At 37.8% G+C, this 26,508-nt stretch overlaps 1 protein-coding gene across 2 annotated transcripts in view; it reads right to left on the bottom strand.

Moving 5' to 3' along the window:
- The window catches only part of syt6a (synaptotagmin VIa), an 83,937-nt gene that overhangs the window by 57,325 nt on the left and 104 nt on the right, over positions 1 to 26,508 (bottom strand). The window contains exon 2 of one of the 2 annotated variants that reach the window (XM_007570769.2): positions 24,868 to 24,944. Coding sequence is in view for 1 of the 2 variants with exons in the window: in XM_007570768.2 (XP_007570830.1) it covers positions 24,868 to 25,024 (157 nt within the window). In the remaining variant the exon portion in view is untranslated. Of the gene's footprint in view, positions 1 to 24,867; positions 25,172 to 26,508 lie in introns of those variants that run through there. The other variant, XM_007570768.2, reaches the window with a different exon arrangement.

The raw sequence follows: 26,508 nt of genomic DNA, 5'->3' as shown, positions 1-26,508 counted from the left end.
ATAAATTTCACATCAATTTGAAAGGCAAATAAATAGATGTATAAATACAAAAACAAAGGGTACTATATCTAGAATTTCATTATGTTTTAGTTAATCACACAATATTGTTCCAGTTAGTTATAGCTTTTCCTAATTAATTACTATTTTTATTTATTTCAGGTAATGGAAATGTTTTTATTTAGTTCTTTTTAGTTAACTATAATAACAATGGTTGGTATGTTAAATGTTCTTGTCAGTTGGACTTCTGTGATGAGAAAACATTGATTTGATTCGTTCTTCAAGTGAAAATACCAATAAACTAAACTCATAAATAAGCTCTGAATACGATCTCACAAGGTCAAGGGTCAACAGAAATGCACTCAGCACATTTAATTTCCTACTGAGCTATAAATCAGGAGCCTCTTTTCCTCCTCCGCCCTAACAACACACTGGATCCGTTTGCGGCTGGAAGCTCCGTGAGAAAATCTGAGTTGGGTTCAAAGGAGAGAAAACTCCAAAGGCTGAATGACTGTTTTCCTCCCAGGGACGGGAAGCCTTGAGAACAAAATGAAACCACGTCCACTTTCAGTTTCACCTGAGGAGATTTAATAGAGCCCCCCATGAAATCCTTCCATGCATCAGCAAGGCTGACCTGGAACTGAGCTCTAAGCTGGGAAATAAAATGTGGAGAAGGTTAAATGAGAGATTTACCGCAGAGCTGCAGGAAAACACAGTGAAAGGGCAAGGAAGCATCTTCACAAACAAAACTTTATTATGTTGCACATGTGGTCATTGTTTAGGAAGTTTATTTAAAAATGCACTTTATCATTTTTAGAGCAATTTAAAAAAAAGAAAGGAAATCATACTTGCTTCCAATAGTTAATAAAAAAAAACAGAGTTTTATGTCCAGAGCAGACAGAACAGAGATTGTTCTGTTTTGAGAGAATGTGAAGTTGAGTCTTTTAAACCTAGCAACACAGTTGCAAGCTGTAAATTTAAAACATTTTGCTATGAGTATGTGCTGGTTGTGTCTAACCTGCGATGCATGATGCAGATTAGAGGTTGAACTAATACAGCAGCGTTTTCACTATTCACATGAATACGTGATGGCAACATTTAAAGGAACCTGTTAAAAAAAACAATGCTTCAGTTGTTGGCTGTGGTTCTATGACTTATATTTTTGTGTTTTTATGATGTGAAGCACCTTGAACTGCCTTGTTGCTGAAATGTGTTATACAAATAAACTTGAACTTGAAACTTTTAGGGATAATTTTGACCCTCTGCGGATTACAGGATCCGCAATGAATTCAAAATTGAGCATCCAAAATTGAAAAGTATATACTTGTATTATTGCTTACAATAAACTCAAAACAAAAACATAAATTTGTTTGTGCCAATGATGTGTGGCTATATGTAAAGTTCTGACATGCAACAATGCAACAAGGCCAAATAGAGACGGCTGTTCGGAAATGAAGGATGATTTCTAGCAAAAAGACAGGAAATTTCCTCACGTTGTCCAAACATTGTCTGATTTTTTTCTGAAGACCTTTAATGACATTTGAAAGCTGCTTTGTTTACAGGAATGGGTTCGATCACTTCAGTCTCAGTCAGTGAGCCGTGGATACCAGACGGTATACAGAGCTGCTGAATAGACTGATGGATGATGAAGATTAACTGCCTCCATGCCAATAGACTGTTGTGCAAACACAGCAGACTGGTGGAACCTTCTACAAAGAAAATATTGACCAGGAATCTCTACTACCAATGTTGGATGAATTAATACTTCACAACAACTAAGATTAAATCAGAAAGTCTTTCATTTTGTATCACCTGAAACTCAGAGCTATACAACTCTATTTTTTTAGTTTATATAAGATCTGCTGGATTTTATCAGGTAGAGTTTTTTCCACTTCAGTATCACAGGTAATAGGACATTTCCTCACACCCATTTGATTTCTGGTTTCTTTAATAATAATAAAAAAGGATTTTCCCAATTATTCCATAGCTAATTTTAATGAAAACTAATTAAAACATCAAAATAGCATAACGTTAGAGACATATTGAGATTAGGGACATCACACAGGTTATATCCAATAAGATAAACCAGCCAAATATTTCAAAAACAAATAGCATTTAGTAGATTTATATAGTAAACCAAATTAATCATAGCCTGCAGGCTAGTGGTAGGTAGCAAAATAAAAATCAAAAAAGACCTTTAAAAAGATTGTGTATAAAAGTACCATAATGATGTGAATATTGGCAAAGAAAACAGGAGTATAAGTATCAGGGAGGATGGCTGTGGAATGAGTGGCAGGTGTGATGATTCCTGATGAGTGGCAAGTGTGACGAGCTGCAAACTGAGAACATATAATGGGAGGGAATGACTGCACCAGTTTACATGTTAGTGAAAAATACCCACATTGTCTGCACAGTTTCACTGACGTGTCAAAAGATTAGAAGCGGCCTTTCTTAGTCGCTAAACATCAAACAATCTGAGCAATTAGCAAAAAAAAACTTTTAGATTTACAGATGATGGAGGGACAACAAAGCAAGAAATATTCTCAGTTTGTTTGGATTCCATTTGAAAATTAGATTCCATCTAAAAAGCGGTCTGTTGAGATTTCCTTTATAAGCTTCCCTCGGTTTATTCCACTCTCATCAGTCAAGATATGTTAATCAGGCTCATGTGGGTTTTAGCAAATGTAGGTTGGAGGAAAAGTGAGCCAGCAAATAAGTTAGAATTACTCCTATCAGCAGATCTGAGGTAAAGACATTCGTTTGGGGAAAAAGTACAGAAAGTGGCAGAGACATCGAGACAAACAAAGGGAAGATTGGAAGAAGGTCAGGTCAGAAGTTAAAAACAGGAAGATTCATTAGAAAGGAAGTCATCTTTAATCATTTCGGCTTGAAAACTCTGAAAATGATATAAAAGAAAACAGTTTATATGAGAATGTTCATGTTCAGGAAACTGTAACACCAGCTATTATTGAATGCCAAAAATGCAATTCAGAAGGGCAGTCATGAAAAGCGAAGTGTCAAAAGTTGGGTATATACACGAGTTACCTTGATAACCGCTGACCTAATGTGTGAAAATGTCCTAATGTCAGGACATTTTTCATTTTATTCGAGATAAAGGCCTGATAGGAAAACCAGTGATTTTCAGTTAAGGTCCACAAGGGCAGATGTCCTGCATACTAGAAGTGTCATGTCTCCAACACAACTAATCTGACTAATCGCTCGTCGTCATATTTAGCAGCAGTGAGGAAATTAACCATTCATGTGATTCATTGGTGTGGATAAGGGAAACGTGTCAAGACTATTTGTAAAGCACATTTCAGCAGCGGGGTGATTCAAAATGCTTTACATAAAACTACAAATGGCCAGAAACCATTACGTTGCGTTTTCAAGATAAAGGAAAGCAATCAAAGGTTGGAATACAGAGTAAATGTGTCAAGATGGCTCCTCTTGATTGGATTTGGACACGACTCATTTAGAGTAAAAGGTAACAGTAAACCTACTGTGCATCTTTATGGTTGTTGCTAAAATACTGTTAAGAAAATACCACATAAAAATTGAAAACTCATAAAAGAAAGGCATAAGGCCAGCAAGAAAAAGAATTATGGGCTTGAGGTGTGGTTCATTGCATCTGTGGTTCACTTGTCCATTTTCTCCTCTAACTTTGGAGCTAGGCTGGTTTCTTTGAATTTCTATCGCTCCCTCCACAGGTATGTAATTTATTTATTAGAAAACTACAAATCTTTGCTTGTGTTTGCTCTGCAACAGTACATCTTGTCCTGCAAGCTGCATCCTCTCAGGCTGCAAAATGTCAGCAGTAACTAAGGGTTTGCGGCGCTTAGAGAGCGGTCAATTAACCCAGGAGGGTGGTTGGTGTTTTTCCCACCACTAATTCTGAAGATCTCTGCAGAGCCACACTGAGACATACAGTATCAGTACCGGATCAAGTCTGGCAGAGGCCGGATATTGCGAGACTTCTGTGCCTAGTGGTTTGGGCAGTCCACAGAGAGCGTTTCCATTTCCTCTCTGACTGACCTACTCCACTCTGAATGCAGGGCAGTTCTCAAACACTGACACATTCTCTCCTCAATCCTGGCCGAATGCCACACAAGCCCAGGGGCTGTGCCTATAGAAACACCTCCCGACTGAATATATTATCTTTACACTGTGAAAGACAGATGCACTACCCTGTAGAGCACGTTGGTATGCAGGGCCCTCTCTCTCTGATGGGTATTTTTGTGCAGCGGACCTTGAAAGGGAATTCAGTCACTGTCGGCTGCATAATAATGTTGGAGAAAAAAACATTGTCAAGCCACTTTATAAATGCTTAGAGCTGCACTTTGGATTGAATGTTGCTTGTAAAATGTGCTAGAGCAATAAAAGGTAATGGATGGCATAGAAAAAAAAAAAAACATTTATGGTTTCATATTAGTTGAGCTCTGAGGCCAAAGGTTCAGAGCAAACAAACAATAAGTAATTTTCTCATTTATTTTCAAAAATTGCATGTTGATGTACTTTACCTCTGTGTTTAGGATTGTTTTGATTTCAATAACCCAAATTGCGGTATATATAAAAACTGGAGAAAGAATAGAGGACAAGGCTGCCAAGGACACAGCTGTAAATTGCCAAAGAGTGATGACCTTACATCTGGTTGGTAGAGTTATAACATCCAACAAATAAAAGTAGTGATAGCAAAGTCTCCAGCTTGAATTTAAGTTCATAAGGTGAAGATTTATGTGGAAATTTACCTACTGAGGAGGTGGATATCAGAAGAACAGCAACTAATGTTGCTGTTGAGGAAGGTTTCCACCGCCCATTGGAAGACTAACGACACACTGGCATGTCTCCTGTTGATGCAAGCAGTAACGATTTTCTGTTCCCTGATCAATGGGCTGGATTGTAGCATCATTTTAACCGTATAGTACCAATGTCTTATGGACCTGGAACAGAAGGGGGCCCAGGAATGGTGTAGAACTGGTTGGTTGCATTGGCTGCTTTACTATGGAAACAAATAAATGGTGCATCAAAATGTGTTGTACTGCTCAGTCTGACAAAAATTAGATATTAGTTTAAATGTTTAGCAAATAAATTCTGCTTTTGTTAATGGGAGTATAGTTTTTCTTGGCTTTAACCCTGACTGGAATAACTAACCAGGGATTTTTGAGTTTTTTTCCTCTGTGTGCTCCAGATGGTGGTCATTTGACTCGTACTCTGTGATGGAGTCTGCCAAGCTTTCAAGGCAAAGTCAACCAACATGCAAAAGCCGAACAACTGTTGTAGTGCCAAATCATTTTGCATGTTTTGCAAGTCAACCAGAAGCTGGCTGACTTTTCTGATGTGCAAGCAATTATGTCTCAATTGATCCAACTCAAGCTACAGCGGAAATAACTGTTTAACACAGGGGTCCCCAAACTACGGCCCGCGGGCCGGATCCGGCCCGCCACGTCATTTGGTCCGGCCCCCTGAACAATGCCGGATCCGGCCCGCCTGCTCATACCAGAGAGCATTCAGTGTTTTTTTTCATATATTGTATTTTCCGGTTTATATGTGGATTTTTCTTCAACCACCAGGGGGCTTTTGAGCAAATGTGAAACTTACTTTCCCTCAATGGAATATATACTCGTCAGTCACCGTTTCACTCACGGTTTTTTCCATTTGCATTCTGGGTAAAAATCTATCCAAAAGTGTCGTCGTCTCCTCCCCCCCCCCGTCGACAAGAATTTCTTTGTTTTTTTTTACTGCAAAAACTAAGACCGGCCCCCGACCACAGAAAGGAACAGCTATGTGGCCCTCGCAGGAAAAAGTTTGGGGACCCCTGGTTTAACAGATCAATGTTGAAGTTAATGCCATTTTTGTCACTGTGGTGCATTGCTGAAGAGGGATAGAAGTTTTTCCTGAACAATTAAACTAAAGATCAAGTTGAGATGTTTTTACTTTTCTTATTGATATTGAAAATACCTACATCAATAAATTGGACAGAAGATTCCAGCAGTTGCAGGAGGTTTTCAAAATTGTCTTAAACCTGTAAAAGACAACAAAATTGTCCAGAATCTTTTAATTTTTAATTTTTTTTTTTTTTTGCAGAGATCATAACCCAGATCCAGTCTCTGATAAACATACACTGTTCTGTTAGGATCCCTTTGGTTTTCTTTTGTGCTTGGATTGTTCATGTTCATTATCATTATAGGTCCCTTGTATATTCAAATAGATTTAAAATATTATATCAAATATAGTGTCTATTTAACAATGCTTAGATTATTGTCAAACATTTTTACCATCTGGTTTGTAGTTCCTCGAGTTTCAGTTTAGATCCCTCTGTGTTAATCTCTCCCTCAGTTTACCTGTTTTCCTGTCTTAGCTCGACCAGATTTCCTCTATTTAGTTTATCTGGTTCTTGTTTTCTTCCACCCCTCCTCAGTATTTAAGCTCCTGGTTTTTCATTGTCTCTTTGCTGGATTATTCTATTCCTTTGCCTCATTTCAAGTTCTGCTTTAATTAAAAGCTTCAAAATGCATTTCTCTTATGGCTAGCTGTGTCTGGACCTTGCTTCAACCAAACCAAACACAACACTGTTAGCCAAAATTTCACAATTGTTTGGCAGAATTAAAATTTTATGCATTGGAACTTTCATCCAGTCAGCTGACAGATTATGAATAATTGCTTTCATGTATGAAACATTGTTTTAGAATGAAATCAGATCAAGGATTTCTAATAACAAGAAGCAAAGTAGCAAAACTGCTGACTTAGTTTCAGTAGAAAACCCCCAGGATCCCTGCTGCAGTGAAGTGATTTGATGTTACGGATCCAGCACTGTAGTAGGTTCGTGCTTGGGGCTTCAAACCCTCATTATTCCCTCTAACCTTCCTATAACACTTTAGAAGACATATTCAGGGTTGTTATGCAGATGAAACATCTGCCCTATGCGACAGACTGACTTTGTAGAGCATCATTATGAAATGATGTCTTCTTCAAACCTCGCACAGAGAACACGTTAGAGACTGCCTGGTCAGTAACTCTGAGTGACAGTTCATCAGTTGCTAAACTGAAAGCACAAAATGCCTCTTCACTGACATGTCACACTCATGCAACATGTTCCCTGAATACCCAACTCTGTTCCAAATTACATGCATGGCTGGAGATTAGTTGGTCAAAGGGAGGCTACGATTTAGCAGGAGACAAATTACTATCAATAAAACATCATGTACACTGAGAAATTTCCATGGTTGACCTACGGGTCTTCACTTAAAGCGTTAAATTGGTCTGTCTTGTTTGTCACATTCCCACCATATTTCACCTGCAATGACAATTGATGCAACTGTGATAATCGTCTTCCAGCTCGCAACAGGTTTGTGAAAATTGTCACGTTCAAATATCAGCTAGCGACCATGATGATTTAAAAAGAAATTTAAGTAGCAGAATCAATTTAAAGATGATCTATTATGCTTCCTTGAACAGGTTAGAATAGGTCTATAAAATATGTTCATCACATTTTTTTGCACAAAATCATTCTTAGATAATGAGATTCTAGTCTGGTCAGATCTGTCTATTTTGAGCTCATTTCAGAATCAGCTGTTTTTGGGCCTCTGTTACTTTAAATCCAAATTAGCTGCTACTGGCCACGCCTCCCAACTCAATGTTTACACTCACGCATGAAAATGGCTGCAAACAGATGTGCAATTATACAACCACATATCTTTGAAAAGCAGAAGTAGAGCCTACTGCACATCCAACAGGAATGCGACATGTGGTCTCTTGATGGTAAATCAACAACAGAACACTTCTCTTTTCCAGCAGCCATTGTACAGCACATACAGCGGTAAAACTAGCTGATCAAATGTGGTAGAGTTCAACTTGGGTTGTTAGGTGACTGGCTGGGATTTCCATGGTTTGCTAGGTAACGTACTGGGCTTTGCTCGGGTTGCCTGGTGAGGGGCAGTGCCTGCCTATTTGTGATGTTACTTTCCATAGGTTTTTGAAACAGGTCATTTTCCAGACACCAATAAACATGAACTTATTGTCAAAAACTGCTTAGTCTATTTTTAGAAGCAGTACAAATCCAAATAAAAGCAGAAAAACATGCAAAATGTTAATTTTTTAACAGTTATCTAGCCCTAAGCTAGATAAGTTTTAGCTTAGAGCCAAACTTTTTGTCATATGTATGATCTGCACGAGGCAAAATTCTTTAAACTAGATGAAGATGTTTGTGGTGTCTAAAATCTTTACAGTACCCTGCATCACACCATGACCCAAAAATGAAAGTAAATACAGAGCTAGATGTTTTATGACACCCCTGCTGTTGAGGCTATTTTCAAGTCCTTTTTTCTATTAACTTATAATACATTTGTCAATGGAGTATTGGGTTTTATGGGTTAAACTTAGTTTTCCTCAAATCCTTCCACATTGTTTTTTTATTGCCAAGACTTTCAGAGTTAATGTACCGATATAGAAAACAACTTTTATGTTTCTTACCAAAGACATGATTTATGTAAAACCACATATAAGTTTTAAGCTACTTTGTGTTCTTATCTTCCAAGTCTGCTTTCTTACAAATGCTAAAAGTTTTTCAAGTACAACAAAGAGCCGCTTCTTTATATTTCACTGTCGCATAGTGAAGCCAATGGGTAATTTTTCAGGAGTGGACAGTCTGTAAGGTCATTACATCAATTCTTGTCAGCTTACGTAACAACATTTAAGTCTGGATAGCGGCTGCTTCGCAGCAGGCGCTAATATGATCACAGGATGAAATGTCACTGCAAACCTCAGAGTACAACTGTGTTTGTGCAGAGGAAACAGAAAATCAACCCCCAAAAATTCAACCCTATCTTTAGCCGTCATAAACTTTATCATCCTGATCATGTGTATAAAAATGCATACTTATCAACTTGCTTATAGATTTCTATGATTAGACACATGCAGTCACTTTTCTATTTGCCTCCGAGTCTTTTGTGATGAGGTTGTTATTCAATTTTGTGTGTGTCCCTCCTCCCACTCCATGATTGTACAATGTGTGGGTCATGTTTCCTCAGGGCGTTGTTAATGGCAGTATAAATGAAAACTCTGAAAATCAGAAGCAGCAGAGATCCCAAGAAATGGAAAAGATGTAGTCTGAACAGAAGGAGGGCCTAAGGCACCATATGTTCTAGGTGCACTGTGACTAACAGCAGCAGTTTATTCTGCACACAAAAGGTTTCTCAACTCAAGAATGATACTTTCTGTAGCAGAGTATTTCATACACCAATACAGAAATTGGTGCTCTTCTCCTTCAATTTGACCTTAAATAAATTAAGAATAACATCTTCAATCACTGTCAAACAATACTGTGCAAAAAAAAAATCAACACAGGTCTCTGCTGCATGTTTATTACACCCTTGCTTTGTCCCTAGAGTTCTGATATTATATACTTGATTTAGACATCCATGCGTGCAGTGTCTTTATCTAATTAGTTGGTAAAGTTTTAATGTGCTAGACCTCAAACTCATTATCTTGTCATAGCCATTTGGAGGTAATAAATTTGAAAAAGAGAGAAAACTCTTTGCACCAACCACCTCAGGGGAACCGATAAAACAACTTGAAAACTTGGTGTCAGCGAGGACTTTCTTCCATTATTCTGGTTTCCTCCCACCTTCCAAAAACAAACAATCAGTTCTCCTGAAGTAGGTATTTTGGAAATCGATGGTTGCACTTCTTTGTTTCAAGCAAGTGACAAACTGTGACTTTTAAGAGACAGGAGTCAATCTCAAAGTAGTGAATGACTTGATTCAGGAGTGGATGTATGAAGAGCAATAAAAGAAACCACAATGTCACCAATCATAGCAGTATGTACTAAGATGTTTCCACAGGATCAGTCAAATCTATCTGTAAATAATAGAGATTTCTGCACCTCTACCAGCAATTGTGGTCTGACTTTGAAAGGGAAAATACCACATTTTTTACATGTCATTAGAAGCATAAAATGCAAACTAATGACACTTCTGTGAACAGAAATATTAATTTGGTGAAACAGTCTACAAAAACCAAAGGCTTAGATTATGAAACTAACATTTAGACAAAGACAATGAGGTTGGACAAAGATGAAGTGAATAAAAAATGCATTTTTCAAATGCTTGACAAAGATAAAAAGTCATCCAAACCAACACGGTCTTTTCTGAAGCTGAAATCATGTCCAATGATGATTTAACTAAAGCAAGTGAGGCTAGAAGTGTTTCTGTCATTGTAGTTTAGTGGAGCCCCAAAAACTTTGGCAAGATATTTCTTAAACAAACTGGTCTGTTTGTATTGAGAGTGAGATTAATGAAATAAAATCTGTTATTTCATCTTCTAACAGGGGGATGAATCCTTTAAATATTTTCATATTTGTTGAAAACATTTAAGTGGGGAAAAACAACAGACAGAGATTTTGTAGATATACCAAAAGTTAGGAGTTTTAAGAGTTGTTTTTTCTTCCAAGGAGCCAAACTTAATGGTGGTTGTTTAAAGTGGCCAATATTTATTCAGACATTCATAAGTTTTTCCAAAAGGAATTCATCATCATTTATTTGTGACTCAGTGAATATGTCATGTTTATTTTTCTCTTATTTTGTTTGTTTTTTACCTTTTTTTCACTATAGACCTTTTTGTGTCTGAATATTGATTGATTGATTGATTGATTGGCTTTTTTTCCACTTCCAGTTCCTGAAGAATGCCTCTTAACTCTTGTCTGTGAAGCCTTCATACAACAGCTTGTAAAACACAGGAGATGAATAATGTTTTCAACACATAACAGACAACTTAAAGAACTCTTTAAATATTGTAAGGCACTTTGCTACATGCAGCCTTTGTTCCCCTTTTTGTACATTTGATCTCTGTAACTTCAAGAGAGACAGGAAGTAGAGTTTTAATGTCAACATGGAGATTTCTTGAGTTGGTAGCTAAAAACTTGACGTACATTAGATGATAAATGGAAGGAAGATGCATCTTTAAATTCCCGTGTCAGGCCTTTGCAATACTTTATCCTTTATTATAAAAATATGACTCTCAGATCATGTTCATCTACAGTAGATAGTTTTTTTTTCAGGGTTCGGAGCCTGGACTGAAAAAGCAGCAGGGCTTCAGAATGCCTAGAGAAGTATTGATCAGTCAGCTGTGAAAGATTACAATGTTTGGCGCCCTGTTTGCAGGAAATAAAGAAATTAGGGGTGGGTTAGAGTACACAGTGGGGTACATCATCATGAAAAATCATTCTTGCATCTGTTGTTTCATTTAATTATACACCAAAAAAGCTAATTCCTCTCACAACCTACTGTTTTAATTCTCATTAATTCTAAATAAATGTGCAGTCGTTCAGTAAAATACGCTTCCAGCCTCCAAAGTAAAAAGTTTAATGCCACTATATGGAGCATAAAGTCTGTTGGTGGAAAAGAAAAAACTGCATCTAGCTCCTCTTACTTTTAACAAAGTTACAAAATTGTATCTTCAATGCTGGCATTGTCACTTCTTGTTTCGATCTTTGCTGGAACAATACAATACTTTCAGCAATCAAGCGTTAAGTGATATTAGGCTGTAAGGCTGCACATTAATCTGTGTGATGAAGTGTGCAGGCCCGACGTCTGATTCTACACCATCAACCCGATGAGCGTGAAAACCCTGTCGGCCTGAAGCTTTCACCATGACAGACAGATCTACGGCCATTATGACAAAACGGTTACACGAACCGATTCAGCTTGTAGAAGTTGGAGACGGCCGCAAAAGTTTTTGACATGTGCAAAGCAAGGGTGTCATGGGAGAAAAAAATACAAAAGACGGAATAATAAATGTCTCCTTTTTCCCGCCTCTGCTGTTGCACTGAGATTCACCCTGATAGTCTTGAGTGTGTCCATTTTGATAATATAAAATAGTTTTGTTACATTGATTTTGATCACAGAAACGAGAACTGCTGCACTGGTCCTGCTTTAGGAGTTGAGCTCATTCCAGTTAAAAGTAAGAAAAAACCCAGAAGGATTTATGTCCAGGCTTGATATTAATACCAATTCAAGTTGAACTCAAAGTAGAACTGCTGCTTCTCCACATCAAAAGGAGTCAGTTTATACCTCCTGGGGAATTTAATTTGAAACCCCCTGCTGTTTCAAATAGTTCATGATGTTCTCCATTTTATTAACAGCCTTTGGAGGAGAATCAGATCGAGAGCATCATGAAACCTCCACCATGCTTATCAGCAGACATTAGGTGTTTTTTCACACTCAGCCTTTGTTTCAAGCCAGAACAAACTGGAGTGGATGTGGCAGAGAGGCTCAATCTAATTTCTTCTGATCTGAGAAAGAGGCACCAGACAGGTTCAAACTCCCTTTTTTTTTTCTCATATTGCTTCCAAAGTGTGTGTTGATGCCTTTTTCTTGCATCTATTTCTATTTTTAAGCATAAACAAGAAGCTATGGCTTATTAATTAAATTATCTGATCACCATCTCTGATCACACATTACTAATGCAGTAGTTACATTTGATTTTTATGAACTGGAAGGGCTGTAAATAAGTTTGTCATTATAAAATTGATAAATATTTATTTATGTTAAATACTGTTCACTGTATAAAGGTACTCAAAATAATCCTTGGCTATTGCAGAAAAAGCTGGATTAATGTTTGCTGTTTTGCACATCTTTACCAGACGTGCCAATAAATGATGAGGGTGCTGTATTCCTTAATCAATACTACTGAAAAATACAATTTCATTTCAGATCATTCCATCTACGTTTCTTCTTTGTTTACATTTGGCTCTTTAGAGGCAGATTGAAGTAGCGTGGTCACCAAATGTGCCTCCCTGATGTTTGATAATGAGATGTTTGGGCTCTTCATCACATTAGCCTATGAATCTAATAGGCTGTTGTGAATAAATCGATAGCTGCTGGCTAGAAATTTCAAACTACCCAAGTGTAATTTTGATGGCAAATTTTGTGGTTTGAGGAAGCAACCCCCTGCAGAAAGCTTCAACAATCTTAAAGAGGACTGCTTCCATCTTATTGTCGCATATTGTAGAGCTCTCAAAGGGAAACGGGAGTAAGAAACAAAAATCTCATGCTTTGTTGTCTCTCTCTCCGGCCTCTTTGGCTCCCTCTGTTATGCTCACTTGGGGCTGAACTGCTAAATCAATAAACCAATGCTACTTCTCAATAACTCAGCAGAGGCTTTTGCCTGGTGTGACAGTCTAGGTAACACACAGCAGGTTTCTATTTGAGGACAGGCACTTTTAGGACCCCTTCATACTTTCAGCAAATACCTTTGGTTGGTTCCACCTCATAATGCTGTTATACTTTGAAGCCTTGGGTGAAAGAAATATATGAATCTCACTACAAAGTGGACTGCACACTTTAGAGTTGATGCAGGTTGTTGCCCTCATCTCTTTCATACTTCTAAACTCTCCACACTCCAATGTAAGATTTGTTTATTCATTTTAGAAATAGACGAAAAACATTCAAGAGCAGTAGCACATTACAAACTATGACATATGAAGTGCATCATGTATAGATGAAAAAAGTCAGATTTTTCTGCAGTACTTAGGACATTTTGTCCCTTTACTCATCTTCTGCAACAACTTGAACAAGTCCTAATGAGTTTTTGTTCTCATCAGTTTGGTCATGAACTTTCTTTTGCTTGGTCGATGCCTCATCTCACTACTTCTTCAGCTGATTGCTACGTTTATGTTAGAAATTTTCACCCCAGAATGATGGTTTACAACAGCATCGAGCAAAGTTTGGAATATTTCCCCATCAAGAGTTCTGTCACGTTCTGCAACAAAGTCCACATTATTCGTCCCTCTACTCTTTTTAAACCTACTGAGAACAATGGTACTGAGCAGATTCATCAGCAGCCTTCCAGTCAACAGGACAGCTGTTGCTTAGAAATTTTGCAATCTCCAACAAAAAGCTGAAACAGTCTTAGAGCCCAATTTGACCTCGACTGGCTTGAAAAGCACAGTTTCCACCTCACAGGAACTGTCAGAATTGTTGCTATGTTTTGCATTATTCTTTTGGATAACTTTTCTAATGTCAAGCAGGAATAGCTGTGTTTCTATTAACTATAAAAATGTGCAAATTGGATTTATGAAAAATCTGCTTAATAGAAACACACTAAAAAAATTTTTTTAAATAGTTTTTGCACAAGAATGAGGTCTTTATTTAGTCGTATATCACAAAACTCCAAAAAACACTTTTTTTGCTTCACACAATCACGTAATCGGATGTTACTACTGGTGCAAACGACGTAGAAGATGACAGGAAGTTTCTGGGGGGGGGGTTTCGGGCAATGTGCAGCTTTCTCCATCAAAGCTCTCACAGCATCGCATAGTGCGTCATTCGAACCCGTTGAATCCACAGCTGTGCTGTAAAATCGCCGACAACAATTTCCCCAAAACGCTGCATAAGTAGCCGCTCCCAACTATCAGGCTTGTCTCTCCAATGCCTGAAGAAGATGCAGATGTCTCCTCTGATGACTGATCGATGAGCGCTAGCAACAAAGTCTGCAATACAAATATATCTAGTGTTGTTTCGACATCAGCAGGGCATTGACGAAGGTTTGTGCACATTTGTAGTGGAAACGCAGCCAGTGATGGAAATCTTTTACCACCATGTTGCTCTTCCTGCAGAAGTTCACCCTGATTCTCTAAACTGGGCAGCACTTTGGTTCCTAGAAGATGCACTCAGGTTACAGAGTCCTGGTGAACTGTCTGTCTTCAGAAAGAAGTTCTTCTTTAGTATGCTTCCTATCAGCAGGTTTGGATTCAGTTTCAATTAAATTCCGTTTAATTAGATAACACCAATTTACAGCACATGTTATCTCAAGGCACTTTACAAAAAAAAAAGTAATTTCAATCCAATCATCTTAGGGGTTGAAATTAATTATCCACTTCTTTGGGACAATGCTAACTGCATCTCAAGAAAGCTCAATAAATAAGTGCAGTCCTACACTCAGAGTGTTTTTAGAAAGGTCTCCACTCACCAGTAATATTTCTGTTGCCCTACAATGTAAAATTGAAGTTTTAATTTTACCACAGTGGGGAGTTTTTGATTATGAAAGGTCTGTTAAAGGTCATGTCACAGCATCTCAATCAGATTTGAGTCCACATTATGTCATGTCAAAAACATTACTGGTAGTGCAAAATTAAGGTTTCTAAACCCTGCTTGAACTAGGCAAAAGAAGAGTGTGCAGCAGTATGATAGGAAATATGACCTTGGGTGGAGACGAGACAAGCATATCTAAAATACTGATCTTTCTAACACTTTCATTATTAATAGCACTGAAATATTTTGCAGGAGACAACCTCAAGAAGGGCACTGACTAGTGAAAGGCTACACACGGGTAAAACACAGAGTGCTATTGCCTGAGCTTTCTGGAACTATTTTTATATTTTTTATTCATGGACACGATTTCAATGCACTTCCACATATGTTCAACCAGGGAGCAGCTGACATTACATGAAATTATCACCTTCAGGGATGTCTTATTGCCTTCAAGTCTTCAGAATTAAAATGAGGAAGAAGCACCAGAAGACTTTCCGGGAAAAAAAAAAGAGAGATAAATGCGTTTCCGTTTATAATGCTGTTCACAGATGTTCTTACAGAGATGGTGATTTGTATTCGAGCCACTGCTGAAGTTTCATCTTTGGAGCATTTGTTTCAATGAAAAATTACTCTGACATGGAATGTCTATTTCCTCCTTCTCTTGAAGTGCTTCTCCGAAGTTGGTGCTGTGCTTTTGACCCCAGGTCAAAAAAATACCTCTGTATTAAAATCTTGTTATCCATCCTAACTTTAAGGCACACTGGCTTTGCCAAGTATTCGCCCCCTTACTAATGTCTTATGGTTTTGTCACACTTCATTTTTTACAATAGTTTGAAAAAAATCTGAGAAACAGATGAATATCTGACTAAATTACATAGATTAAAAGATCTTAAAAAGTATTCCAACATGTACCAATCTAAAGACATTCCAAAACAAAAGCTATTTCTAAGGATTGGTCTTCCAATTAAAAGACAGTAAGAGCCATTTTCTGCAAATGAAGAAAACATGGAAGCTTGCTGAACCTTCCCAGCACTGGTCAACATACCAAAATTACTCCAAGAGTGTATCATGCAGGAGATCACACAAGAATCAGAACAACATCCTTTGCCATAGAGCAACGATCACATTATAAGAAGGTTTTCACATCTGAATGTCTCACAAAACACAAGCACATCCCATTCTGTATGAACTCAAACAATTCTGCAAAGAAGAGTGCACTGAAATAGTGATGCAAGAAATACATCACCAGTTACTAAAAACACTTGATTGCAGTAGCAAAAGTAGCTACAATCATTCATTAAGTTTAGGGGACAATACTATTTCACAAGTTGGTTTGAGAAGTCCTTTTTCCTTTAATAAATAAAATCCTGAATTAGAAATTGCACTTTTTCAATTATTAAAATTTATTTGATGACGTGAAACATCTCAGCTAACAAAACAAGCAAAAACAGAAGAATCTGTTAAGGGTTCGCTTATGTTTTTCGTGGATCTGTGTACAGAGGTAATTAAAGCTGTGTGAAAATAAAACCCAATGTACCAGCAAAATAGTGTTGGAATGAGATTTTATATTCTAATGGTGGCAGCAATAATAGCACAAGCCTTTGAGGACTGGCGTTTGGTCTTTTCATGGCAGCTGAGACGGACATTTTTCCATGCGTTATCTCTCACAACAGGAACGGGCTGTCTGCTGCGTTCCTTTGTGGTCTACAGTAAAATGCTGTATCAATAAAATGCCAAGACAGTAGAAAGTGGGTATGAATTATTGAAAGCCACCGCAGTTCAGGCTAATCTCCACAGCGCAGTTAATTTGATGTTCTTGTTTTTCTGTTTTGGATTCAACCTGCAATGCACCATCTACTCCTGCAAATATCACAAACGGAGAGGAGCAGATCAGTGGGAAGCAAATGAATGATCCGCCGATGCTAATGTCCTCCGCCGGCCGAGGTCTTGCTCAATAAACCTGGAAATGAGACAAGCTTGAGAGAAATGCTGTGATCAAATATGAGCCTCGTCATTTCAAGCCCACACACCTGAAGCAGCGGTTGATAATGAGAGAGGAATCTGCAATGAGGTGGAGAAGCTGGAGGAGGAGGGGGTGAAACATGCACTCGGCCATTTAGGAGCTATGCTGGGCTTACGGAATATGCTTTGTAACCTTTATCGGGGCTGCGGAGTGAATATCAATAACTGAGACAAGCGCCTGATCTGTGGGAAACGTTTTCTCAGCAGAGTGTGAGACACTGATCCAAGCTTTCATCTCCTCCCTTAAAACATCAAGTTTTGCCGTTAACAGCAGGTGGGTCCAGCATTGTGCTTTGATTAGAATACAATCAACCAGGTCTGGATGCAACACATTGGTTATTGAAGTCAGGGGCTTGTTATCTCCTTGCCACATCAACATGAGGGAATTGAAGTCCCAAGGCTTTCTAATTATTTGTTTTCATTTGATTGTAATCGGTTTAAAACTACTAAGTGGATTACTCATCTGACAGCGGGGGGGGGGGGTTGCAGGGAAAATATGGTAAGGTGAAATGACTCTACTGTGCTGCTGGGAACAAGATAGCCACAAATTAATATAATCATCTCCATTGTCATGACTTTATTTTTAATTTTTTCACGAGGTTATAAGGCAAATAGAGATAAATTGAAAAGATTTTTGTTGTTGAGATTTTCTGCAATTGGAAAGAATAACCAGCATGTGAAATAAAACTGTTCTTATAGAGTTCAACCAAATCTGGCATAATTTACAAAGCTATACTTTTTATTGTTTAGAAAGAAATGGCGTGGAATAAAAATATATGCACATACAAAGCATGAAGTTTAGCTCATTGTTGAAATTAGTTTAAGTTTTATTGAAAATCCAGTAGATTGCATCAAGTCACTTGTAGATTTCATTCCTCATTGACAAATAATCATTTGCACTGTGTTGTTGATTTTGAAGCAATCCCCCATACTGAGCATGCACCTGGTGACAGTGGAGAGGAAAATCCCACATTAAGCTCAATATCTGGTAAAATTGAGTTTCTTGTTTTTTTTTTCTTCTATAAATTACACATTTGTGTTTGAATAACTATATTAGACAAGTACTGAAAGGTTTGAATGTTTCACCTTTTTTTTTTTAATTAGGTAATGCAGCAAGACTGACATCAGGTAAAGTATTAAATCTAAAATAGATCCTGCCAAAATGGAAAAGAATAAGGGTGTTGCAAAGGCCAAAGTCCTGACTTCAACATTATTAAAATGTTGTGGTGAAGCTTAGACAGAGCTGTGCATAAACAAATGATTAAACTGTGGGAGTGGAGTGGGCCAAAATGACTGAAACGATTTGTAGGAGTGACAAGGTCATTACTTCGAGTTAATGCGGCTAAACAGGGTTCACCTATAATCAGGAGTTATTTTGTTCTGCATATTTTTTACACACTGATCTGCACTTTGGCTTAATTTTACTGAATAGCAAACCTCTCATGTTGTTTTTTATCTTTATTTTAATAATCTAATAACATCCTGACTAGAACATTTCTGTTAAATCATGTTTGAAACATTACAATAAAGAAGCTGCCATTTCATTTTCTATTAAATATTTTGAAACACATTAATGCATAAATTCTGATGTATTGATTAAAGACCAGGATGTTAAGCTTGACCTGGTCTCTTGGGTAGAAAATCACATTTCAAAGATATGTGTCTATTTAAAAATGTTGCAATGAAATATTCAACATGAAAGTTTGATCTAAAATATTTTTACTATCTTTGGTGTCTGAATTAGGTAACCTTTTTGATGCTGTAAGACAAAACCAACAGGCTGATGCAAACAAAGACAAAACTGTGTTCTCAACAGACTGTAGCGAGCCATGAAGACTTTGATGCATGAAAAATAACTGAGGTACGTTTGAGTTTCATCTTGCTTAAATTATATATCAGTTTCTTCCTTGGATACATACCATACCATACCAACTTTATTTATAAAGCACTTTAAAACAACCACAGTTGATACAAAGTGCTGTACAATTTAAGAACACAACATAATAAAAGTAATTTAAAAACAGTTTAAAAACAAAAACATACAATTTAAAACTAAATCCCACTGGTGTTGAAAGCCAAGTAAAATAGATGGGTTTTAAGACGAGCTTTAAAAATGGACAGAGAAGGGGCCTCTCTGACCTGCAAAGGTAAGTCATTCCATAATTTGGGGCCCATAACAGAGAAAGCCCTGTCCCCTCTGAGCTTCCTTTTTGTTCTCGGTTCCTCCAAGAGCAGCTGATTTGCTGACCTGAGAAACCGATGGGGTACGTAAGGATGAAGAAGCTCAGTGAGGTAAGCTGGGGCAAGATTATGCAATGATTTAAAAACAAACATAAGAATTTTAAAATGAATCCTAAAATATACAGGCAGCCAGTGAAGTGAGGCCAGGACAGGGGTCACATGCTCTCTCTTTCGAGTACCTGTCAAAAGTCGTGCCGCAGCATTTTGTACTAGCTGCAGACGTGAGAGCAGCGACTGACTGACTCCCAGATAAAGTGCATTACAGTAGTCCAATCGAGTTGAAACAAAAGCGTGGATCAACAACATAAATAGTTGTTTTTTTCTTAAAAATTTGGCAAAAATAGACCAGGGTGCTTGTTGTTTTTTATATTGACTTAAAACGTATTTATAGTCACCACTATACTATATTGATTATTTTCTACATAATATATACAAGTAATGAAAATGTCAAATTAGTCAATAACATGCCAGAAACCCAACATATCTAGTCATCAGCATCTGGACATGGTGAAGTTGACTTGCTGAAGTTCAAACTGACCATCAGAATTTGAAAGAAAGGGGATTTAAGTAACTTTTAACTTGCTTGGTGAGTGCATCAGAAACTGCTCATTTTTGGGATGCATATTCAAAACTATCAGAGAATGTGTCAAAAGGGGGAACATATTCTGTGTGAGTCAGTTATAAAGACAAAATGCATTGAGATCAGAGGAGAACAGGCAAACTGCCTCTAGATGACAGGCTAAAGAGGCTCAAATAGCCACTGGGTACAACAAAAACACGGTTTGATACGTTTGTGGCACACATCATTAGATGTGATTTATTTTTTTACTTCGGTCAGCAGTAAACTGTCTTTTTATCTTTTCCTTAAAGTTATTAGATTTTATAATGTTCTAAAGATCACAAAAAGTGGAAAGTTGAAGACTGGAGATTTGGTTGGATTTATTTTCAATGAATAAAGTAGCATGAGAAGCCGATGCCTGGCTAGAGACACAATAAAACCCTTTGAAAACATCCTATGTTAATCTATAGAAATCATAAGACAGTGTGCAATTATTTGAAAATTAAACATGTTTAAATAACTTTTGCTGTTGTCTTTTAATTTCAACAAACTAGTGTCCCAGCTGTACCTGAATGCAGCATTTGCAGCTTTAGGGAAAATCCCCCGTCATTAAAGGAGCTTCGTCTGACTGGCATTTATAAGATGAGTGGAACTTGGGCTGATTGGATAAAAAGAGTTTGACTTGGTGTCATCATTTTTTGAAGTTACACTATATAATGCTGAATTGCTTTTTTTAGTTCCGCACATAAACATCCTGTGTGTGTTCAAGTGAAAAACATGTCTGCATTAGGTATATGAAATATAACACACAACTATTATTTGTGAGTGTTTCCTAACAAAGGATTGACCGAGTTGATTGAGCTGTGTAACTGTTTTTATTGTTGTGTGGCCTTAAACTGGTGTGGCCTTAAACTGGTGATTTAATGGAGCGTAGAGGAATGTGTGGCTTTTTGACAGAAGGAGGTTTGTTCTTTAAACTATGGGGGCAACTCCATTCTGATGAGTCCCAGGTGCTGAAGAGGAACACAGAGTCAAAGGACATATCTGTGTAAGACAGCACATGTACATTCTGCATCTAAGAGTCCTCACCATGTATATGGTTATTTAATTCTTGAGTTTGCCACACAAAACACACACACAACTACACAAAACCAGCAGGGCATGTACTGTTACACCTGACCATGTCCATAGTATAGCCAGAGTTATTTCCAGTGGGATAATACACCATGTCACAAAGCTAAAATCATATCAAACCGCTTTCTTTTAGCACAATGAGTTCACTCTACTCCACAGACACCGGAGAACCTTTGAGATGTAAGGAACACAAGCTTCATATCATGGATGTGGAGCCCACAGTTCTGTCACTGTCGACAAAAATCTCTGAGAAATGTTTCCGACACCTTGTTGTATCTGTAAGAATAAACGCAGCTCGGGATAAAGCTGAGCCCACCACAGAAATGACATGTGATTGTATTCACAAAATATCATTTTGGAAGTGTATTTCTTAGTACGTTGATGAGTGTTTGGAGGTTTTATTACCACAATAACGCTGATAGTGTTTGCAATATTGTATTTTATTGCATATTTTACGAGCTGAAGCCCAGCATATGGTGACGCTTAAAAACAATCCTACAGGATTTGAACATGCTACACAGTGCAAGCTCAAGATTATAAGATCTTGACTGTAACCCGTGTCTTTTATGATGTAAGACTGTGTGATTTATTGCAGTAGCAGATTTAAGTCAGAAAGATCCATCACAGTTATCAGGCTAATCATAATTAGAAATCAAGTGCTGGTGTTAATCCTTTTATTGTGAGATTTGATATTCCAAAAAAGGAAAGACATAAGTGGAGGAAGCTGTCAAGGTGGTCATAGGCGGGAGAAGAAGAGCACAACACAAACAAAACTCACAAAAGTGTCCCAAAACACTTATGGCTCTGCTTGACATTTTATGTTGAAAGTGAACACAAAGTTTTTCAAACACCAACTATATCTAATGGCTTACTTTATTGAAGTTATTTTATAGACTTCATGTGACCAAAAATATGCATAGTAAAGAAGTACACTGAAACTCTTATGAAAAAGTCAAAAAAAAGAAAGAAAAGAGATTTGTCTTGAAGCCCTACTGCCATCTTATATGGATCCTATTATTGGTGACATTATTATGGACGGAATATTAGTTTTGTTTTGTTTTTTAACTTCTTAAGTCCTATCAAAAATGCAAGAATCGAGAAATTTGTTCTTTTACTCAAGATGCCAAGAACAAGTATAAATTTACTTCCAGCCATGACATTTCATACTTCATAAGAACTCAAGTGAAGAACCGCAGACCCTCTCAATGCACCACACAAGCAAAAACGTTTTACCCAGGTGAAGACAAAATCTATTTTGCCCACACCAGCATAAGCCTTCGTTGAGGCCCCAATATCCTCACATTCCACTACTTCTTATGTCACAATTTTGCTCATAAATGACTCCTTGCTTCATCTCTGCATTTAATCCATAAAGCAAATAACACCAAAGATGCAGGGGTGCAACATTTTGCTCACAAGCACCTCTAGATTTCCACAGATGATGTACTGCAACCTCAACAACTGTTAAAATATCTTAAAAGATAATTTACATTTGGGATGGGACTTCTAAATGATTGTTTATAATCCAGAACTTGATTGTAAGAGATGCCTGACTGATGACTTAAAGATAAAACTGTTTGTCTAAGTCAATGTTGTCCAAACTTTTTGAGTTTGGGCCAAAATTGCCTGGAAAAAAAAAGTCAAAATATGTTTTCTTTAAAAAAAAATATAATAATGCAGTTTACATTTTGTTGGTCTCAAAAATGTTTTAATCTATTTCTGGCAGGAAAAAAAAAAAGACTACAAAAAATTCATTCAAGGGTCACAAAAGGCCCCCAGACACACATTGGACACCCCTGGTCTATCCTGGTCTTTGAAATTGAATTTGAAAAGTCAGAATATTAAAAAGCTTCCCTACTGACTGTCATTTTGTCTGCTAGTGAATGAAAAACTTAGCTTAGGTTCTAACAATAGTTTCTGTATGAGTTCCTAAAGTGAATGTGTTATTTTTGAGTAAATTTACTTAATTTGTAGTTTTTAACCTCTGCATGTAAAGCTCTACATTCTGTTAAAACAGAATATTATGAATTAAACCATTTTCAACAATGGTTCTCTCCTATTGTGCTCTATTAGTGTTTTTTTCTTTCCATTATGTCACAAGTACCACAACCTTTCAGAAGACAGCAGACATGAAATGCTAACTACACGCCACAATTAGTTATGTTTAGGAATCAGATGTTTTTCTTTTCTGCTCTAGGTTACATGCATATGAACAGTTATGAATGCATTTCTTAGAAATTAATGCATAAAGCCTTTAGAAAGCCACACAGTTTAGATGCAAGTAACAGCTTGCCAGGGCTTAAATAGACGCATAAACCTTGCATTGCAAATGTTTTGCAAGTGACCAGGCAGTCCTATAGTGGGTGTGCCTGAGGGTCTGTCTGTGACTAATGTGTTAAGTTTGTAATTACAATAAAGCTTTAGACTCCACAGCTGGAGGTCACAATCTCTTTAATCTTCAATTAAATAATTCATTTCAGTGGTGGTTTCTCCATACCATCGCCCGCATTCTCTCTGCGGGATTCCTGCATTGTTGCACAGAAAATACATGCAAGACGACATCTTCTACAACCCCCAGCCTAGACATCCTCCAACATTATGAGAAGCAGCTTGTCTTTAGCTTCCATGTGGCAGAAGGAATTTACATCAGTGGCCACATAACGTGCAATGGCATTTAGTGTCCCCACAGCTCAGTGGTGGACGCCACTGGCTCTGTGATGTACGTTCAATGCCTCTGCTGAGGATGATGTGAGGTGACAGTGTATTTGGTCAGGATTGGTGTGACATGCACTCTGTGAGCAGGAAAGCATTCTTGAAGAAACAGCCAGAAATAATATTTCCACTGTGGCATGCACCTGAGGATAAGGCTGAAAACTTTTCTTTTAGATAAACACGGCACATCAGATCAGCACTACAGGGGACAATACGTTTTGGTTTGAGGAGAAATGTAAAAAGGGAAAGATTAGCAAACCACTACAGATTAGATCTATGAAAACAATCACAGACTGGGGCACAATTGTATTCTCTGACAAGCTTCTAAAACAGCTGTTCTGCAGTAGTTATTTTCATGAGATCAGATGGAAATGAATCACTTTTTACGCTGCAAGGAAGTGTTTAACATCTAACTCACGAAATCTCCAAATCTCGACCTGATAAAAGCTCATGGAGGCATGCTTCTTCTAAGTCGGAAATACAATAATGCTTTCGACATCTTTTGATCATATCTTACTGTATTTTATCTGCATGTGAGAAGGAAATTAAATTAAGTGTTTCTGCTAGAAGAAAACCCAAGACAGTAAAATCAATCTTGTCTGGATCAGACAGGGAGTCAGAGCTTAACAATGAAGAAGCTGATTCATAATTTACCTGAAGAGTTCAAAACATGTGCTTACATGCCTTAAATACATGTGTATATCAGCTAATGAATAAGTTAGAAAGCCCATTCAGGATGTTGAGATTTAGACACAGAAGTCTTCTGTGTTCCACTAACTGCTGCACTTGTGTCCATTTGTTATCTACTGAGGCACAAAACAGGAATTCATTTATCTCTTTTTTTGGTTTAGTGGTCTGGACAACATCAGCTGGAATCGACTCGGCTCAAGATGATCTACTAATCATACACATGCTTTCTCTCTGGAATAAATTGGGGAGTCAATATGAATTTGCGCGCGCACCTATGTTCCCTTCTGTTCCAATAGGTGGGTCACAAAACTTATTAAGGGTGTAGTTATTGCTTTGAGCATTCAGCTGAAACTGACCGAACAACCGTCTGTGACCCTACAATGAAAAGAACAGCCAAACTAGAAATCCTTTGCAGTTAGTTTTTAGAAAGCACACAAGGAAGGCTGCTGCCTCTCACACAACACACAGCACACGAGGTCGGTTACTTACCTGCGTCTTTGTGATCAAAGCCCTGGCTGGTCAAGACGAAGAGGAAATCCTGACAGGTCTCCTGATCCAACAGGGTGCTGTTGTGCAGGCAGAGGTCAACAATTAGGGTCACAGCTTTCTGACAGACCATGTCATACTCCTCCTGGTCAGAACTCATGCTCCCAGCTGCATCCTCAGACGCGTGTGCTCATCCAAGGGGACTAGCGCACACACCCCCACACAGACATCCAAACACAAAAGCTCACACGCTGCAGCCTTGCATCAAGATAAATGCAACTTGTCTCCATCCACGGCTGATTCTTCTCCTTCATCTACGCTCTCTCTCATCAGCGTTTACACACAGATACTCTCAAGTGTGCTTGTGCATGAGTGGGTTGTTTGTGCTGCTCACCAGCAGTGCTTACACTGTTTGCAGACATGAATCACATTTGTCCCCAGGTGATGTAAGGATAGAATTATTGCATCATATCTTAATGAAGTAACTCACTTGAACCATAGAAATCACAGATAAGACTTGATACATTTGCAAATGTCAAACCTTTCACCCTTACCGGTGTTATGCCCAGAAACGCATGCCTGCCCAAAATTGCATCCCCTCTCGCGGGAGCGCGCATCGCTCTGTTCTCTCGCATATTGACGAGAAAACGGACTGAAATATGACCGAAGAGGAAATTTTAAAGATATTTGTAACATTATCACGTTTCTTAACCATGTAATCCCTAAAATGGTGGGTTTTATTTCGCAAATTACTTGAAATAAATACGGTGCACGGGGATGCATTTTTTGGCAGCATGGATTTCCAGCCTGCCACGATATGCATCCCTCTTCTATTCTCCCCCCAATATTATTCTAGTGATTTAAAACTCATACCAGTAGTTTACAGAACTACTCTAATCATGTAGGAAAAGTTATTTCACCCTTAACTCTTTATTTCTCCAGGTTAGCACGGGGATGCATTTTTTGGCAGCATGGATTTCCAGCCTGCCACGATATGCACCCCCTTTCTATTCTCCCCAATTATTATCATATTGATATAAAACTCATACCAGTAGTTTACAGAACTACTCTAATCATGTAGAAAAAGTTATTTCACTCTTAACTCTTTATTTCTCCAGGTTAGCACAGGGATGCATTTTTTGGCAACATGGATTTCCAGCCTGCCACGATATGCATCCCCCTTATATCCTCCCCAAATATTATTCTAGTGAGTTAAAACTTATACCAGCTGTTCATGGAACTACTCTGATTATGTAGAAAAAGTTATTTCACTCTTAACTCTTTATTTCTCCAAGTTAGCACGGGGATGCATTTTTTGGCAGCATGGATTTCCAGCCTGCCACGATATGCATCCCCCTTCTATTCTCCCCAAATATTATTCTAGTGATTTAAAACTCATACCAGTAGTTTACAGAACTACTCTAATCATGTAGAAAAAGTTATTTCACTCTTAACTCTTTATTTCTCCAAGTTAGCACAGGGATGCATTTTTTGGCAGCATGGATTTCCAGCCTGCCACGATATGCATCCCCCTTCTATTCTCCCCAAATATTATTCTAGTGATTTAAAACTCATACCAGTAGTTTACAGAACTACTCTAATCATGTAGAAAAAGTTATTTCACTCTTAACTCTTTATTTCTCC

The sequence above is a fragment of the Poecilia formosa genome, unplaced genomic scaffold (assembly GCF_000485575.1).
Source record: "Poecilia formosa unplaced genomic scaffold, Poecilia_formosa-5.1.2 Scaffold268, whole genome shotgun sequence".
NCBI lineage: Eukaryota > Metazoa > Chordata > Actinopteri > Cyprinodontiformes > Poeciliidae > Poecilia > Poecilia formosa.
The sequence above is the reverse complement of the archived record's forward strand: the minus strand, read 5'-3'. Positions and strand labels throughout refer to the sequence as shown.